The sequence below is a fragment of the Watersipora subatra genome, chromosome 11 (genome assembly GCF_963576615.1).
Source record: "Watersipora subatra chromosome 11, tzWatSuba1.1, whole genome shotgun sequence".
NCBI classification, from domain to species: Eukaryota; Metazoa; Bryozoa; class Gymnolaemata; order Cheilostomatida; family Watersiporidae; genus Watersipora; species Watersipora subatra.
In genome coordinates this window covers 8,917,939-8,938,295 of record NC_088718.1, presented here as the reverse complement: position 1 = coordinate 8,938,295, position 20,357 = coordinate 8,917,939, and the positions used below count along the sequence as shown (strand labels likewise).

At 35.8% G+C, this 20,357-nt stretch overlaps 2 protein-coding genes across 2 annotated transcripts; one reads left to right on the top strand and one right to left on the bottom strand.

The window, feature by feature from the left end:
- The first annotated feature begins 9,192 nt into the window (after positions 1-9,192).
- LOC137407788 (uncharacterized) lies at positions 9,193-11,010 on the top strand. Its single transcript, XM_068094170.1, has one exon. The coding sequence runs from the start codon at positions 9,193-9,195 to the stop codon at positions 11,008-11,010; it is 1,818 nt and encodes a 605-aa protein (XP_067950271.1).
- Positions 11,011-17,159: 6,149 nt separating this feature from the next.
- On the bottom strand, positions 17,160-19,952 carry LOC137407787 (uncharacterized). Its single transcript, XM_068094169.1, has one exon. It carries the CDS (start codon positions 19,950-19,952, stop codon positions 17,160-17,162), a length of 2,793 nt encoding a protein of 930 aa, XP_067950270.1.
- Positions 19,953-20,357: the final 405 nt, after the last annotated feature.

Below are 20,357 nucleotides of genomic sequence, written 5' to 3'. Positions count from 1 at the left end.
CCTAGTCTGATATCAACACATTAACAGATGTACCTACTGCCACAACACTAGCTACGATTAATACTAATAGAACTGCCTCGCAGACAGTTAAACTAGTAATCAATCATAAGAACATCAGCTTCAGTTTTTCTGAATCTTATTCGTAGATAGCTACAGTAACTCATCTTCAGTCTAAATAAACTACTGTTAGTTAAAAATTAACCTAAACAAAATTTTAGTGGATTTTAACAGAAATTATTAGCATTTTTATCACTTGAGGGGACTGATTGCCAGGATGTTTTAAATTTACACTTGACGAAAATTGATTGCGGTTAAAATGCTCAGAAGCAAAATACATGCTGAAATGATGTCACTAGTTGCTATCATTGCTATAGTTAATATTTGCTATTGCATTCAAGTTAAAGCATTACATATCTCTATTCTGACAGACTCTTTGCAACTATAAACATCTTAAGCATACTTTTGTTTGACCTGATCTATTTAACTGCAATAATTTTGTTGATTTTAACCTTGAAACATCCTGGAAACCCGATCACCTCAAGCATAAAAAACTATCATGAATGCTAAAAAAATCCCAATACTTTCTGATAAAGTCTCCTAAAATTTTGTGTAAAATCATTTTGAAACGTAGAGGAGGATTACCAAACTTTTACATGCTGTACTGATGTTACTGTTATTGTTGTAACAGGGCGTGTCACATGAAAAAGGGATGTGACTGATAATACACTCTGCGTTTCCATGATGCGCATAATTCACAAATTTGAGCCAATCCGCAAGTTATCAGCATCATGGAAACAGCATAAATCCGCAAGCTAAGCGGGTTTTGCAATCCGCAAAACTTTATCAAATCCATCATGCTTGTGAATCATGGAAACGGCACCCGCTGAAATGAATCATGCAGATTAGATTATCGTGGCTATTTCACTATAATAAACATTTTCAAGCTTCAGTCATTTTTATTTCGATTTCAGCAGTCTCAATGCTCCAATGCTCTAAACGATTGCTGCTAAGCTTAGATTAACAAGACTGCATAGCGATATTATGCAAATTAGGCTAGTCATGGAAACATAGTGACAGATGTTGAGAATGATAATGAGGTGAGAGTTACGCGTGAAAACCAACAATGTCTCATGTTATTCTTAAAGGCTATTATGCCATTGTTAGGTCACTAAGTGAAAAGATAGTGACACAGCTGATCTAGTTATTACATGCTTGTGGTTAGGGGATTAGTGTATTACTGAAAAACCAGGGTAGTAGGTTATTAGATTCCGAGTGATAAATGTTTTACATCAAATAAAACCGACATTCTATACATTGTGTATGAAATACTACGAATGTTAAACTATTGTATCTTGAGAGCATCTCGTAAAAAAATTCAATTGTTATATTCTTATTATATGATTACATTATATAATGCCATATCATAATATATTTACCTTATTATATTATGGTATATTGTATCATATTATATGATTATATATTATTGTGCTATTTTATTTTATACTATATTGTTTTATTATAGTATTATATCATATTATTATTAGTTCAAGTCCGAACCTTTTTCAATATTGTATTTTCCGTGAATTCACATCTTTCCAGATTTTTTAAAAAGTAACGAAGAGTGTGCAGTGATGAAAAAAATGATAAAAATTGTTTATAAAACCAAATCACTAGGCCACCATCTTTTTGCTAGTAAATATACAAGGATCTTATAAAAACAGCCTAATTATTGCAAAAGTTTATCATAGCAAAACTTTGACTAAAACTTGGCTTGTCAAATAACAACATTCGATTGTAAAAATATGACAAAATCGTATTGGCTCAAACGGCCTCAGTGGAAATATTGCATGTTTGAATTTTTAAAGCAGTGATATAGGATAATTTTATCAAAATTTAATATTCATTTGTTCTTTAAACATAAATGTGATTTCTCTTTGCTTTTATCTGTTGAATTTGGATGTTTGGCTGTTTTCAATCATTTTTAGTTTTGGCTTGTTCAAAGTTTAGCATAGGTTTGTAGCAAGAGAGAAAAGAAGGGGAGAAATAGAGAGATATTTGTCTTTGCAGGACATAGTTTTGCAGTGTAGCCAGCATTATGACTGTAAAAATCTCTTTGGTGAATGCTCTCCTTCAGATACTTGTGAATAGTTAACAGACAGTCAAATCAATTAAAAGCATTGCTGTTATGTGGCATGCTTTGCCTCTCTTAATTATATGTGTGCACTGACAATGCCATGAAACCTAAATTATTTAGCACTTCCTCGCATTTCATTAAACAACAGCAAACGTGTGTGAACCACGATAGGTTTCTTTATGCAAGAGATAAAAGGGTAGGTGTGGTTGCTCTTTAAGCAATAAGGTAGGATTGTAAATACAAGAATTAACATTTTTATTTACACTCTTGATTAAAAGACTTGATTCCTCATTGTTCATATAAATCATAAAAGTTCTAATGTTATGTTTTGCAAATATTAAAGTTAAATGAGTAACGTTTAGTATAATAATACATATATGTCGTGCATAAACCTTATTTTAAATTTACTAGTGGCTCTGGGCATGTAAAGCTTTCAGAGTTAATGAATAGGCTCAGTTAGAGGTCTACTAGTTGTAATAGAAATAATTATTTCATTATAAGAAGAAACATGTGAACTCTTACTTTATTGTCTCCAGAATAGTGTAAAACGAAGAGCTAGATACTGAAAATAATTTGTGATAGTTTATGTCCTACATTACTAAAGCTTTGAGTTTGTCAAGGTCTGAAATCTACCGGAGAAGTATCAATGAAATTTGAGAGTGTTGGCACTGAGGCGAATACTTGTGGTAATTAATTCATTTTTCTATAGAGTGATTTGTCAGAACTATCTAGCTGATGATTAGTGACTGAAACTGCAAAACTTATACCAAAATGTAGTTTTTTAGCTATATTTTGGTGAATTTAAGTTGCCAAAAAAATAGCCAACACCAAAATAGAGCGTTCATAGCTTTTTAATGAAACTCAATTGTTGTAATAAAATAACATATTTTTAAACAAAATATGGTGTTGTCAATCAAACTATTACAAATGCAAAGTAAATTATTGTGTTTTTTATATTAAGAATGCTATTAACAAAATGTATTTTTTAAATGTTAAGGACAAAATATTAAACCTGTATCTGGTGACTGCAGCTCGCTAAAGTATTCCGTTTCTAAACTGAAACTAATCCTATCATTCAACAACACTTTTGGTTTTGCCTCTAGTTTGCTTCAACCTTTAGACAAATGCATAGGAAAGAGCAACAATGCAATTTAAATCCAGCAAATCATTGAGAATCAGAAAACCTCAAAACAAACAGTATAATTAAAAACACTGGAAAATACTTTACGGTGAGTATAAGGTTCAACTTGGCTCTGGTGGTTTCAAAAAGAATCAACGAAACTCATTTTTTCAATACATTTTAAGGGTAGCTCTTCTTTTTAACTGATCAACACACCGAACTATCATTTAAAGATTGGATTATAGCAAGAATGTATATACGTTATGCAAAAATGTTCACAGGACAGACAACTTAAAATAAATTGAAAGTAAAATCTTTCTCGAAAAAATTTTAAAGCATACTTTTCTTGAAAAAAATCTCATTTTTTGTAAACAAGCAGCAGTGCAAGGTTTTGTCGCCATATCTGTGTGGCCAACAATTCACTAGACCAACTCTACATGTTGGCGTTTTATGAGGACCTTGTTGTTTGTATTAAATTTATTATTTAATTATTCAACCAATGTAAATGAGACTAGCTACCATAAGGACATATTTTTTTCATTGTTTCTTAGTACACAACATCTGACATATATCGAAATGAATGTAGTACTTCTAATCAAAAAATCAAAACTAGAGTTTGGCAGTTTAAAAGAAATAGTAATGTCAAGTTATTGAGATAGAAAACATGCTAAGAATACTTACCCACACAAAATATTTACTATAGTAAAGGGGATGTACATTTGTTTGGAGGTTAGAGGTGGAAAAAAGCATTGAATCATACAGTATTCAAACTCATATCAATAGGATTCACCGCTCAGCAAGCCACCTACCTTAGAATTATTACAACTGTTGTCCATATACTTATAATCTGTGTTTATTCAGAACACCAGTAGTTGTCTCACAGTGCACTAAACTGTCAGGGTACCAGCCTTCACTATAATAAGAACTCATCTGTTCAAAACTATGGCTGAAGGTTTAAATAAGATTGGTCCATCCGACACTCAAATCTATCCCATTTATCTTACTAGTTTGACACTAATACCCTCACTAATCATCTAGTTTTTAGCTTTCCAGAATAATCATGGAAATATTTATTCTCTGTGTTTTCTTAGGACACCTGATAATCTCTCACATCACTGCAGACTGTCAGGATGCTAGTGTTTATAATAGTAGCACTATAGATAAAATTTGGTCTTTCAAAGATTCTATAATGGCACAAACCTTGCAAGATTATACTAGCTGATTGGGTGATTCTGAGTCACCTAGTAGACACCCTTAGAATTCTAGGTAGCAGCAGTAATTAATTTTTCCAATCGTGTAAACTGTCATGTCATGCCATGTCATGTCATGTCCAACTGTCATGTCATGCCATGTCATGTCATGTCCAACTGTCATGTCATGCCATGTCATGTCCAACTGTCATGTCATGCCATGTCATGTCCAACTGTCATGTCATGCCATGTCATGTCCAACTGTCATGTCATGTCATGTCCAACTGTCATGTCATGTCATGTCCAACTGTCATGTCATGTCATGTCCAACTGTCATGGCACAAAAATAAAACCCGCAAAAAGATTCCATTTTCTTAATCTCACCAAACTTTACTTTGAGTCAAACAAAAGACAGAGTAAGTACAAGAAGGGCTGGCTATAGATAACAGACAACTTTTATCCTTGTCTGATGGCACATTTCTCAAAAGCATTATTCTAAATACTATTCTGAGGCAAATAAATTTTCTGATAACTATAATAAAAACATTGGAGTGATAGATCTTTAACATTTCTTTAATATATAAATGTTTAGCCACCCATACGCCTACCCATACTAAAAAGCCTAATATTTTAAATTATAATGCTTTTAATAGTTGGTAAAGCCCAAGAGGAGTGAGTGTTGAGTTTCATATGATTTATGCAGTAGTAACTTGTTTGCATTTCAGTTCAAATTGCAACTAAACTTAGCTTTACTTCTTATGGCTGCCATTTGCTGTTGGCTGAGGTAAACGACAGCAAACATAAATTTTGTTATAGCTTATGTAATAGTCATTTAGGGTTAATTTGGTTTTAGATATTTCCATAAAAAGATGGCCGGTTCGAAGAAGAGTGAACCATCTGGTATATAAGAACATCTACTGTGCAATGTGTAATGGTATTGATCCATATGATTATGTGGACTTACAAGCTCAGACCTGGTTCGGTAGACCAGAGGAGGAAAATACAACAATCTCGAGGGTAGAATGGTGGCCTGCCAAAATAGAGTGTGTTAAGGATTCTATTGAGAGATACTTGGAAAACAGCCCAGACCACCAGAAGCTAGTTGACTTTATTACCAGGTGTGTACCATTTAGATGAGGAAAACATATCGGTCAGTAGTTCTCTTTGCTGATTTAGGTGCAGGCCTGTCTGAAAAATAGAAAAAGCCTCTAGATTATAACATTTTTTTCTCATCAATTATGCCTTCAAAAATTATTTACAGTAGACTAAGTTAAGTTTTATGTTTTTAGAGGCAATTTGAAAAATACTGATCAACATTAGATCATTGTTTGTCTGCTGCAAGCTTATCTCTAAAATCGTTAGAACTAAACTTGCCATTACCAAAAGCTCTTAAGCTAAATACCTACCTCTACATGACCCTGGTATGAGTCTAAGAGACTAGCATTTTGCTACTTGACTCAAATACTTGCCACACACACACATACACACACACATGCGCATGTGTGCGTGCACGCACATGCACGCACACACATATACAGATGCACATGCACAGACATACACCCAAACACACAAACACACGCACACACGCACACCCGCACACCCGCACACCCGCACACCCGCACACCCGCACACCCGCACACCCGCACACCCGCACACCCGCACACCCGCACACCCGCACACCCGCACACCCGCACACCCGCACACCCGCACACCCGCACACCCGCACACCCGCACACCCGCACACCCGCACACCCGCACACCCGCACACCCGCACACCCGCACACCCGCACACCCGCACACCCGCACACCCGCACACCCGCACACCCGCACACCCGCACACCCGCACACCCGCACACCCGCACACCCGCACACCCGCACACCCGCACACCCGCACACCCGCACACCCGCACACCCGCACACCCGCACACCCGCACACCCGCACACCCGCACACCCGCACACCCGCACACCCGCACACCCGCACACCCGCACACCCGCACACCCGCACACCCGCACACCCGCACACCCGCACACCCGCACACACAAAATTATCTTTTTCGCTGAGAAAATGACATAAGCGTCATTCTTCGTAGAAGTTTATAAAGCCGTTGCCTAGTAACAATAATAAAGTATATGAACGCTGTTAAGCTTAAAACATTGTCAATAAAATATATATCTATAAATTGCAATATGAAACAACCATCTGAAGGCCATTTCTTCTTGCTCCAAGCGAAACAAATAAAAATTGCCATTCCATTGCAAAAATGTAACATGGAAAAATTAGTCAGCAAAGGATTTGGCTTTCGAAACGAAGGAGTAAAACTGTTATTTGATTCTGGGTTGGTCAGCAATTTTTCAATTAATATATGTAATAATAATTCCCAGGATAGTAGTAATTTTTGCTCTAAAAATTTCGATCATATAGAGAAAAGTTATGGTTAAGGTAGAGCTAGAACAATAATAATGCCATATCCACTTGTGCTGTTGTTGTAAATACAAAAAAAGTGCTTCGTAATAGCAACTCCAATACAAGCAACATCCGTACTTTTAGCTTCAATACACTAGTTACTACTACTGAGGGATCAGAGAATAGGAACCAGAAAATATGGTAGCCAAAAGTGAGCCAATAATTTTCATCTTTGAATTGTTATAGCTTTTTTGCACTAATAATGCTTAAGGTAATTATTTTCCTTTTTTTCAGCTCATGTAATGTCGTATTCTTACCACAAAAAGCACCTGATTTCTGTTGGAAATCTGAGAGGTCATGTCCAGCAAATGCTAATTCAGAGTTGGTGAATCTATGTGAGAATGGCCCTGCTAACTATATAAATATATCAACAACTGGAAAAATATACCGAAACCAGTTTTGCGCTTTATGTCACAACGAAGCTATTGAGTCTTATAATCGTGCTGAGCTCACTAACAATACAAACACTATTCAGCTTAAATGGGTGGATCAAAAGCTTAAAAGCTATATGCCTACCAACAAAGAAATCGAAATTGTTGCAATGTTGCGTCCAACCTTGTGGAACAATGACTCCGAGTTTTCCATTTTTACTTTCGCAAACTTCACTAATGATATAGATCTTTCATGCTCTCTGTTTGCACAAACTGATCAGAGTTTTTGTGAAGAATGGTTAACATCTACTGTTCCAAATCTCAAAAATACCTCAGAACCTATTTGGAATCTTAAATCAGGGTCATGTTTCAGTCCCTTTCGCAAAGTCTGTGATCGGTTTTTAATCGGTGCTACTTTTGATTGCTTGCCTCCAGGATGTGGAAAAAACTCCTTTCTAGATCTTCATTCACTACAATGCATCAGATCTAAAACGCTTGTAATCGGTAATGAATCAGTACTAGAGAATAATGACTTACCTTGGCACTCACATTTCATCTGTGCCTATCAAAGTCAGTGTAAGTCAATTGAACTAGGACTACTACAAACTCATGAACTCAACTGTTTCTGTGATAAACAATGTATCTACTACAATGATTGCTGCGAGGATTCACCATATTGGGCTACAGCGGAAACCAAGTTACCAGACAACACATTTCACTGCAAAGAAGATGTTTCAGAGCTGATGGGAAGATGGAATCCTAGTGATATACCATGGGGAATAATGGAAGTAAACCGATGCCCTAGCGGATATGAAAAAAATGAAACTAGAAAACAATGTGAGGAACCTTCTCAAAAGAAGCTGACTCATTTGAAGATTCCAGTTACAGATCTTAATACAGGAATCAGGTGAGTCGCTGACAGTCACAGATAGTCACTAAGTTATTACTTGCTAATAAGCTGATTTTGTGTTTGGTTTTAGGGAAATTTTAATATTTAACTTAATTTTAGAGCAGTCAATTCAACTTTCTTGGAGTCAAGTGACCGCTGAAAGTTATTATGGAGTGCTAAAATTGGCTGACTATATTTTTAAGAGAACCAGCAGAAATTTGGATCAATCTAGCTGATAAAGGAGTCATGACAATGTGTGTAGCTACAAACCTTGTTGTGCCATTTTATCCTAATGCTTTGTTGTTAGTTTTCATATAGGTATTTTTGTTTTTACTTTCAATGTATCTGACATGTGTAGAAGGAATCAACTTACAGCAGTTTAAACTATTACAGATATGCCAACTGGTACTGTGCGCAATGCCATGACATCAGAAATATCAAGTTCTGGACTATCGACATTGGTTGTTATGAGGTGGCTAATGAAAATTGCTCATATCTTCTGAACATATTTGAGCCAATTGACAGGAGTTTTGCAGATGTTTTCAGAAATGATCCAACTTTAGACACTCTAATACAAGCCTTAAATTCAGACAGGTGAGAAACGGTGCACTGTGATTAGTAAAGAATGAATGAGACTCCTCACTACTGCAAGCAGAGGTGTAACTTATTTGACTATTTTTCGTTTTGTCACTTTACAATTGTCATAAATTTTAGATGTAAAGTTAAGCAGTATCTACAACCTAAAGATGTACCGGCTGTCCGCAGATGCAGTTATGATGCAAAAGAATACATATCTACCTGCCCTCCACATACTAAAGACTGGGTGATTTCTGATAAGTGTGAGAATTCTCCGGCATCGTTTGTTTTTCAAGGAGGTTCATTAAAAACAATACTCTCTCTCGAGATTATACCTTCTCATATTCTTCTCATCGAAGCACTTACCTGAAGGCTGGTACAGTCAACTATAAAATAAACACACAAGCTTCTAAATATCGAAACAGTTACTGTGCAAACTGCCATAGAATGGCTTGGTTGGGCTGCCATACTAAACGCAGCTTTGAGATCTCTAATGAAGATCGTGACTTGTACATGCAATATGAGTCAGAGGTGAATAAGTTTCTCCTTGTATACAGAATAGACTTAAATGGGAGATCTTGTAGACTAGACTCAGACTCAGCTCTACTTTACAGTGACTATACGACGGGTTGGGACACATGTACCACTATTAGTTCACAACTTAAACAATGTGACTGTCAGTCTATTTTAAACTTAGAAAGTGGTGACTGTCTCCCACTACCTTACTACAGCAACACTAACTGTTTGAACAACAACTATACTATGGAAAAATTTGAGTTGTCGTCTTACGGAATTACGAAATGTGGAAATAAATTTTTCTACACTCCATTGTCAGAAAATCGAACTTCTCAACAATGTATGGAATATTTTAGTAATCCATCAAACTGTGTTCGGGTATATGACTATGAATTTAAACAAGATCTTACGCTTTCTTTTCCGAGTATTCACTGTGCACCCAGATCCTTAACTCGATGCAGTCGTTCCTTAATTTCTGATGTTTGTATCAGTGGTGTTATGTTTGATGCCAGGGCATCAAGTGCTTCAAGCTATATTCGAACGCCCAAGATATCTTTGCTAAATGCAGTAGCTGTTTCATACTCGCCTTCAAAGTTTAATTTTTCTATTCGTTTAGACAAAATTTCAATCGATGGATTTGAGCAAGTCTTTGCCACTTTTACGAACAAACCTTTGCGTAGTTGCTCAGAGTACTCTCTAGTAAACGAGTCTCGGCAAGAGTGGTTGGTGTGTAATGGAAATAGCTTATACGATGTCAGCAACAATATTGAATATAAAGACTTTCTTTTGAGAGGAGCGGAGTTAAGAGTTTGTACAAACTATGTCGAGCTGGAATTTGGTTTATACACATATAACTACGTCTTTTCAGCTCTCTCTGTGGTGTCAATCATAGGTTACACAACTTATTATTTTGTCAAGGCTAAGATGTCTGTTACAGGAAACTTTGTGATCAGCTCTCTCATCACTCTTGCTGCCGCTCTGATCTGTTACTGTCTTGTATACACTGGTTCTTTTAATGGTTGTAGAGTGATTGCTACACTGAATCAGTATTTGTTAATCAGTGTTCAAGTCTGGACAAATGCTATTGGTATTTGGATGGTACGAGGTATAAGTACACTGAGGAAAGCGAGTGATTCAGGGGTGAAAACTTATATTGGCTATGCTGCCTACGCTTGGCTGACTCCAGTAGTGTTTGTTATTCTTGCACATATTCTTCACTCGGTGAAGGTAGATATCTTCTACCCTGTATTTACAGACAGTTTTTGCCTTATACCTAGTGGTTGGACTCGTCTTCTTTTGTTTACAGGTCCTATATATTTTTATATCTTGGTAAATGCAGTGCTCTGTATATCAGCAATAATAAAAATTGTTCAAGCTGGCAACAAAGTCACAGCAAACGATAAGCAAAGGACTCGGAAAAAAGTACTAGCTGTAATAAAACTTCAAATTGTATTTGGCTTTTATTGGATTCTCTTGCCGTTAAATGTAAACCCAAATGTTGACAGTAAAATTTTATACCGATTACTAAACATTTTTCTAACTCTTCAAGGAGTAATCCTGGTACTCCTACAGTTTGTGACTCTGAAAAACATCAACAAGTTGAAAAATTCATTACTTTCTCTGACAACAAGCCTGGCTAGACCAAGTGGAGCAATGGAGGAGTCTGAAAGACATACCAGGCAACTACTTTGCAGTTCTCAAAAGCCTAGCAATTCCTTAGAACTTGTAGCTCATAGGACTAAAAGCTAAATTTTCCAGCAACTAAACTTAGACTTGAATTTCATCTCACCATTATGTTCTAACAGTTATTATAAAAAAGTTTTGGCTTGTACTTTTTTTGCTATCATCTGAGATCTATTTTATGATTTTTCAGATTTAATTTATCACAGCTTCTTTTTTGTAACAAAGTTTTTGCTGTAATGTTTTTAGTACTAATGAAGTGATAAGTAGAACTTATAATTTTGTGAAGCAGTTTAATGGCTATGCTAAGAGTTCACTCAGCAGCAATTTTCTCTATAGCGTGTCAATAAAGTGATTTTAATTTGTAAGTTGACTTCTAGTATTTGATGAGCATTTTTTATGACTAGGCATATGGGCATCTTTTAATACACTTTTTGTCTTTTTGAGCATTTTTGCATCAAGTTTTGTTTTGCATTGCTAGATTCTCTAAAAGCTACTGCCGAAAAGCCAAAAAACCACAACTATAAAGCTTGAAAGGTAGAAGGCTAGGAATAAATCAGTTTGATACTAAAAAGCTCCTGATATGATGCTAAAAATATTGAATGCACTGCTAAAATGTTAGAAAGCAATTGCTGTAAAGCTAAAAGGCCTCAGCTCTAAAACCGATAGCTAAAAAGCCACTGCCAAGAAGATAGAAAGCTATCTAACATTCTGTAGCAACCAAAACCTTTTTAGCCCCTATGAAAAGTTACATTTGTGCAAGATAATCTGCTATGACATCACTGCTCATGGCTAAATATTTGCAGAATTGCTGCTGAATTATCTTTGCAAAGATAAATAGCTTAAATAAAACACATACTTCAAGGAGTTGATCCACATTTGGAGGTTTTATGCATGAATTGTCCTGCTAGTAAGCACTGAATTTATTCATATCTGTTTACCAACAACTACTAATAGTGTTGTGACTGTGATTATAAGCTGCATAGCCAATCAAAATCTAATGAAATATCCGTCTTTAAAATTCTAACCCCTTGAATAGGATATCTTGTCTGATTTGCACTTCTCTGATTCAACAAACAATGACAACACAAAACCAATGTTTTCCAGTTGGTATTTTTGAAACAGATTTTTAAAAAATCTTGGCGTTTCTATTTAAGCAAATAGACTAATTGATTGATCTTTCACATGAGGGTGTTTCATAAAAAAAGAAAAGTGCTTTTGATATTTTTTTTAACCCTACAATATCCAGTATCTACACTTAATGGTAAACTAGTACATCTCACTGTAAAATATAAGTCAGTATACATTGATAGGCACTAATTTTTTTCTCTACAGCATGAATAAAATACCTGGACAACCACAGTTAACTACTATAGAAATTTAATATTCATAGGAGATCAATGCGTGCTGCAATAACCAGTTTAAGCCAGTTGTAGCTGCTTTATTCAAGTTATGACTGGTTTAATCCAGTAATGCATGTCAAGTAATAAGTAAGCGTGACATATGTAAATAGTGAGCTTTCTAAAAGATAATATTCCTTTATTCTAATATTCTTTATTTTAATATTCTTTATTCTAATATTCTATAATATAAATTCCTTTACAATATTACTGAAACGGTTAAAGTTTATTGAGTGTTTTTGCAGAGGTTTGTAAGTCTTGCAGCTTCATGACTAGTTAACTAAAAACTGTGAACTATATGGCTTGTTAGACAGGCCCAAGTGTATCCATTTCATAATTATATATTGTTAAGCACAGTCTTTGAAGTTGAAGGCCAAAATATGTTTTTTTTAGAAATATATAGTAATTTTTACATGGACTATCAATTTGTAAACAAAAACTACTACAAAGTTATTTATATACATCATCAAGTGACTGATTCACACCTTGGGAATTTTTCTTCTTGTAGCTAAATATGGTGTAAATTTCAACTAATTGATATGACTTCAAGAAAGTGAAAATTTGCTGCTTTTAAATAAAATACCCATAACAAAAAAATTCTAATCAATTTTTTTATCTAAAAATGGCCAATAGGAAAATTCCTGTTATCCATTTTCACAACCCCAAGAAACATAATTCATTCACTTATTTCTTTCTGCTTCATAATATACATTATGACAATAACTACTTGAAGTCCTTAAAGCAATTAATTATGTAGGAAAGTTTTATTACAAGCCAGCAAGCACAAAATATTCAAAAGTTGCTTGTATTCTTTAGCGATATTATTAAGCGCTGATCTCTACCACATCAACCAGAATGCAATGTAAGGTGAGGTAAGCGGTGTTTCAAGATAACCAAGTTGAACAGCTAAAATTAGTTTAATTAATTTAATTATTAGATTTCAGATCTTTGAAGTGGTAGCAATGATAAAAGTTATTTTTACAGCTATAAAATATTTTTAATTTATAGAAATTTTAACAGACTAGAAATTCCACTGTCATACAGCCCATGACCAAAGTGATATTGGAAAAAGAAAGGGGTACTGATGGTTGAGAAATGCAATATTAGCAGTCAAATAGGATAACTGCAATGGTAGCTGTAAAGTACTGGGTGTTATTATATACAACAAACAGCCATAATGAAAGGAAAATATTATATGTTTATATCTCTCCTCCTGCAAAAAAAGAAATGCAATATTGGCCAATATTAGAAGTAAAATGCACTGATATTATTAGAATAACCAATATTATTTATATAGTAATAATAAAAAACCAATGCACAATTTTGTTTACATTTCAAAACGGCATAGCTAACAATATCACGAAGTTGTGATATTTATATAGATTTTTAGAAAATCTGTACTACGTAGTCATTGTCCTGTAGTCATCCAAACTTATAATTAATTATTGCAATAGTCTCATTAGAACCGTTAGAAAAAATATCATCGTCATGCCTTTACTTACACTGCGTTAGATTTTTAGAAATTCTGTACTACGTAGTCATTGTTCTGTAGTCATCCAAACTTATAATTAATTATTGTAATAATCTCATAAGAAAAATTAAAAAATATCATCGTCATTTGCTTTACTTATACTGCGTTGGACGTCAGTTAGAATGGGAAAGTATTCAAATGTGTCAGCAAATGAAAATGAAAAAATTGAAATCGGCAAAAATGAAACGATTTCTGTACTCCTATGTTAATTGCCAAAACCTTCGGCAATTCGGCAATGTTATAGACTGGTGAAAAGTGAACGTTATTTTTTCGTGAAATGCGCAAGACTTAATCGTTCTATTATCTGTTTCTCGGCGTTTTAATTTTCGGTCTTAACTTTTATTAAACCAAGCTTTTCAAGTGTTTTGTGGCGATTTTCGTTGAAATTAATCTGTCTATTTGTGTATAATCCGATCAGATGGGTAAGTTTTAAGATAATACTGACGGTTTACAAAGACTTGGCAACATATTTAAATAGGTTTAAATGTGTTTTGTATCGTTATTATACTTTAACGACTTTACATAATGATGCTTAAATTTGTTGATGAAATTTCTTGACGAGGGTTCGTCTCATTGTTGATGAATAATTTTCGTAAGTTGTGTGCACATGCATTTATCATAAAAACTCCCACACTTCGCTCCGTTCGTTTGGTCGTGGGATAACACAAACCCATGGCAGATGAGTGCTTGCACTCATGCTGATTGAAAATCTGAGAGAGAGAGTGTGAGAGGGTGAGAAAGTGAAAGAGTGAAAGAGTGAGAGAGTGAACAAATGAGAGAGTGAGAATTGAGAGAACGAGAGAAAGAGAGAGAAAAAATAGAGAAAACGCAAAAGAAAGAGACGCATGTACTTTAAAACGTATTGACTAACAAACATCGATGTGGGGAGTGCAAAAAAATTTATTCACCTTACTTAAATTCTGAATGTAAATTATGGTGAACTGGAATTTTTTATAAAGACTGGCTCAAACAACTTGGCGTATTAATGAGTGCTCAGGTACAGCCGGCAACAGCATGAAATTATGTTCAGATGAAGAAAAAACTAAAGTCCTGCTTTCACCTGCTTTGATATTTAACTCAAATCACATTTTATCTGTGTATGACAATGTAATACAACACAGTATTATATTTTACATTAGGATATAACACACTACATTATAATATGAATCAATATAATACAATATGATAAGATATAACAATTTATATAATAAAACAAGGAAGTAATAAATAATAAAATATACCATAATAAAATATAATAAAGTATATTTTACACAAATGGTACTTTATTATGTCAGATGAAATCACGTAATGAAATAATCACTATGAGATAGTGACAAAACTTTGTCCATTACCAAATTTGATAAAATATTTTAGGAGGAAATCGACTTTCTACTCTCAGGACCTATTTAGCTATTTTGAAGGACGCGGCCACATAGCGTTTTTTTAGCATAACTGTGTCTTTTTTGCCCTATTAAAACGAATATGTTCCGCTAAATGAAATCGAGCTAAAAAATCTGTTTCTTTTTTTGTGCAAGAATTGGGATGCTTGAGATTGCCACAAAAGCCGGATCCAAAAAGATTAGCAGATGTTGGCAGTGTTTGGGCAAATAATCCATTGAATCTTATGTAGTATGTTTCCATGACATGAATGATGCAAATTTGGAGTTGTGCACACATTGAGCTACCATACTATAACTGTTTCAATGAACATTCGCATGTTGCTGAATAATACCGACGCTTTGTTAACAAAGAGAAATATTTGTAAGCCAGAGGTTATATCAGCAAATTTAGAAGAGCTCAAATCAAAATATGAATGACTGAAATGTTAAAAATTTTTCAATTGTAATTGCTTACACAGAAATTTTATGCGCATCATTCGCAAGTACCATTTTCATCTTTCGTCGGCATTGGAAATTAGACAAAAATTTGCGAGTAACAAAACTCACTTGACTGGTGAATTTGTTTGCTATTTCCATCTTGTGAATGACTCAAACTTGCAGATTAGCTGTGTCATGAACATATAGTAATAGTTAAAAGCCACAAGAAGCCCCAATGCAGATACAAACAGGAAAAGAAAACAAACTCTGTTTATTAATATACGTGTATTTAGTAACATAGTGCTAGAATTGTGAAATTGAGGTAGATATAAGGTAGAATGACAAAACAAACATAAATCATAGTAAAATAGAGGATTGTAGTAATATAATCTGTTATACTAAAAATAAATGTATGAAGTTTAACAAAATAATTTGATTGGGTAAATGATGTTGTTAGCTTTTGATACTACGATGAGTTGTCAGCTCTATAAAATTTAATGTCAATCCTTCAGACTGGCTCACCGTGTTATCAGGCTACTTCCCCAGTCATAGATTAACTGTTTCCTAAAGAAGTAATGGCTGACTCTAATTTGCTCATGTTTTTTAGAGTAACAAACTGCACGACAACAAGAATAACCCCTTGCAGGTAAGAAAGCCATGTAATATAACATATATTGCATTTACAATTAGAAGTGAGTCAAATAATAAGAGAATCCAGCGAAAGTCGAAAACTATTGGAAGTTTTATCATAGCTATCATCTTTTTTGCGTTTATCTTTTGTCATCAGCTGTCAACAACCTTGACTGCTGCAGATATACAGAGCGCTGCGTTTAACAAAATATATAACTATATAGGGCCAGTGAACAAGAGAAGACGAGTCCAACCACTGTATATTAGACAGATATTATTAATAAATACTGGATAAAGTATTTATACAGTTTGCGAGTTAAGAACATGAACTAAGATAACAAACACCAGTGGAGTCAGCCAAGCGTAGTTAGCATAAACAATATAAGTTTTGACCTCTGAATCACTCGCTCTGCTCAGTGCACTTTTACCTCGTACCATCCAAATATCAATAGCATTTGTCCAAATTTGAACACTAATCAACCCTTACTGAATTAGTGTGGTGATAACTATACAACCAACATAATAACCTGTGTATACAAGACCATAAAACACCAGGGCAGCGTTGGGAGTGAGGAGAGTGTGGTTTATTAGAGCAATCACAAAATGTACACCTTGACAATATGCATGTATTTTCATCAATGCTGGCTTGAGGGATTAGTTCTAGCTACATGACAACGAGGGTGTTACATAATACATTACATAATACGATGCAAACTACATCACCCCTTGATTTATAAATCACAACCGGGGTAATCAGAAAATATTAATAGATTACATACTAGCATAACATACATGTATATCTGAACTGACAATACAAATCGTCACAACCCAAACATGGCTCTAGTGTTCATAAAATTCTCCATATCTTTCTGGAGGTCGCCTGTCTCTAATTGGTCGGGTATTACCCACTGCAGTATTTTCGTTGTCATGATCACTGTCACTCTCAGTATCTGAGTCTGCGGAACTATTGTCATTTTTACAGATGTTGAGATTATCAAAATCAAATTCAACTTCCACAGCATTGTCACTTGACACCCTATCACTGCCCGTATCCTCGCCATTACAATCAGCAAACCGTATTTCTGAAATGAGCCTGTTTGTGCCATCAACCTCTAAGACTACATCAGATACCAACGCAGTTACTGTTCCTTTTGCCCATACAGTAGTACATTTAGCATGCACTGGCTTAACATATACTGTGTCACCAATTTTGTACGGGTTTCTTAACGCTCCACGTAAAAATCTTTGTGGCTCTGCAACAACGTCAGGATTTCTTACTGCGTAGGAGTATAGCATTTGCGAAGGTACAATACCTCGCCTGTTTGGGGTATTGTTGTACCAAAACACCATTCTGTTAACCTCGTTTCCTGAACGCGCAGCCATTCTTTTAATTGTCCTATGGTTACGTTCAACAATGCCATTACCAGATGGTCTGTAAGCGCAACTTAATAAATGATTTATGTTCCATGTTTTTAGGATGCTAGACAACTGCGCGCTTTTGAAGCATGGACCGTTGTCAGAAAGCAACTTTTGTGGGGGACTCCGCTCCTCAAATATGCGTACCAACTGCGCTATTACAGAGTTGGCTGTCTCATCTCTCAGTTTTAACCATATTGCAAATCTGCTAGGGCCGCAATCCAAGATGGTCAAATAAGGTATTCGACCCACATGTGTGATGTCAACAGCAAGTCTATGCCACACCTTTTTGACTTCCAAATTTCCTCTCTTCCATCTCACAGGTGAAGGATCAATTTGTTTGCAGATTTGACACTCTTTCACAACCCTTTCAATCACATCTTTTGAGGCTCTGTCACCAAACCTCTGATTAGCTAAGTAACTCATCTTGTCAACTCCTAAATGGTGAACTTGATGCATGTTATATATTGCTTCATCAATACTTGAAACTTCCTCCGCTGCTACGCCCACACATGATACTAGTGGTTTCAGCCACTTTCTGTTCACCGTCGTTAAAACATCAGCACGATTGTCCGCTGACTTGACTAAGGACATTTGTAGAGTGATGCCATATTCTTCTACCAATTGCGCAATAACCCCAAGCCGCCTTTTGACTATCATTTCTGAAAATCCACTGACTTTGGGGCGATGGCTTTCTGTGATAATGGAATTAACCCAGTTATACACTGATAATGAGTCAGTAACAATCGTAGCTTGTTTTACTCCCCACTTTATTGCAAGATTTAATTCTTTAAGTACGGCTTCAAGTTCAGCTACATTTATATGCATACTGTCATCAATTTTCCTTAGCCATGATGCATCTTCTACAATGCTACCTTCCATTTCTATGCACACACCAATAGCTATAGAGCTCGCATCGCACCAGACCTTGCAACAATCATCTCTATTCACAGACCATTTGCCTTGCACTGGGTCATGTCTTGTTACCCTATTTAGTGTTTCATCTAACATCTGCAGCACTTCTTTTGCTATTGCATCATCCCACTTGCCATCAGCAGCACACCGCTTCATGTAGCTGCATGCGACTCGTAGCCAGCCAGCTACTGGGTAGTGACCAATCAGTTTACCACACACAGAAAGCAAATCTCTTTTTGTACGAATGCTTTCTACTGTTGGCACAGCTGAGTCACGTTGCCATGTACATATACCTTTTTTACGGATTGTCACGCGAAGCCCTAGAACACGCGCTTCACGTAAATCGACAGGCTCTTTTGTGACTAGACCAAACTTTAACAAGTGGCTGCGCACAACTTTGACTGGCACTACTGACTTATTTACTAAAATATCATCAATATAATGATCAGTACCAGCAGCAACCGTAGGATCAAGTGACAACACTGTTGACAATATTTTTGACATAATCTTAGGCGCTGCATTGAGACCAAAACCTAGTCTAGTCATGACATACAATGTTCCATGGAACATAACAGCTTGAAATCTCTGCAAACTACCATCAACATGCAGTTGTAAATATGCTTTCTTTAAGTCTAACATGCAAGCATCACTGCCTAACTTACGCCACTTGCGGAGTTTGTCTTGGCATACTGCGGTGTCCAAACCAGGATGACTGCTGACATACCCATTCAGTTCTCTGCTATAATCCATTACAAGTCGTACCTTTGTCTCTTTATTAGGTTGTGTAGCTGCCAACAATGGAATAATGCCAGTTACAGGTCCATGAAGCGCTTCTCGGTGTGGCTGCAGCCATCTGTTTTCTATCCATTGCATAACCTGTTTTTCATATTCTTCTCTGACGGCATCATTTATAGCGTATTCTCTACATGTATTGAACAATATAGGCTCTCTACTTAACCACTTCCAAGCAACTGTCCACTTGTGACCATCAAATTGTGCTTTAAAGTCTCTATCATCTATAACTATCGGCGGCTGCTGGTCATCATTATGACTGACAGGACTAGCTTTGTTACGTAGCATCACGCCAACTGTTCTCAATTGTCTTGTTCCAAAGAGTACACCTCTATTTTTATCTATAGATACCCCGCCTAGCTTTGCAATGCCATCCATTCCCTGTATCATCTGGCAACCGCTTACTAGCTTCGGAGCAATCATATACTGAACTGTAATTTTACAAGAGTGATCCAGTTCTATGTCAAGAGTTGTCTCACCCTTGCATGTAGTGATATGTCCATTTAACATCATTATTTGTCGCTGAGGACCTTTCGGTAGCAATCCTAACTGCTGTGCCCACTGTTGTTGTATAATTGATTGCTCACATCCACTATCCACCAATGCTTTTATCTTTGTGCCTTTTATCCATACATAAACAAACGGTAGCACCGAGTTTTTTACATTAGGGGAAGAGCCGGTGCATACACTTCCCCACTGGCATTTCCCTGCATCTGAAAACAGTTTTTCTGAATGTGACCAAGTTTATTACACCAGTAGCACCTGACCTCACGGCGCTGCCAATGCTGCCTCCTTTTCCCAGCAGCACATGAGGTCGTTTCGCCATTTCTTGCAGTTATCATCATGCGGGCCCTGTTCACTAACTCCGAAAGACCCATGTCTTCTACAGAAGCAATAGATTTTAGTTGTGTAGCC

Coding starts and splice junctions, on each gene's coding strand:
- LOC137407788 (XM_068094170.1), top strand. CDS start 9,193: ATGGCTTGGTTGGGCTGCCATACTAAACGCAGCTTTGAGATCTCTAAT.
- LOC137407787 (XM_068094169.1), bottom strand. CDS start 19,952: ATGTTAAATGGACATATCACTACATGCAAGGGTGAGACAACTCTTGAC.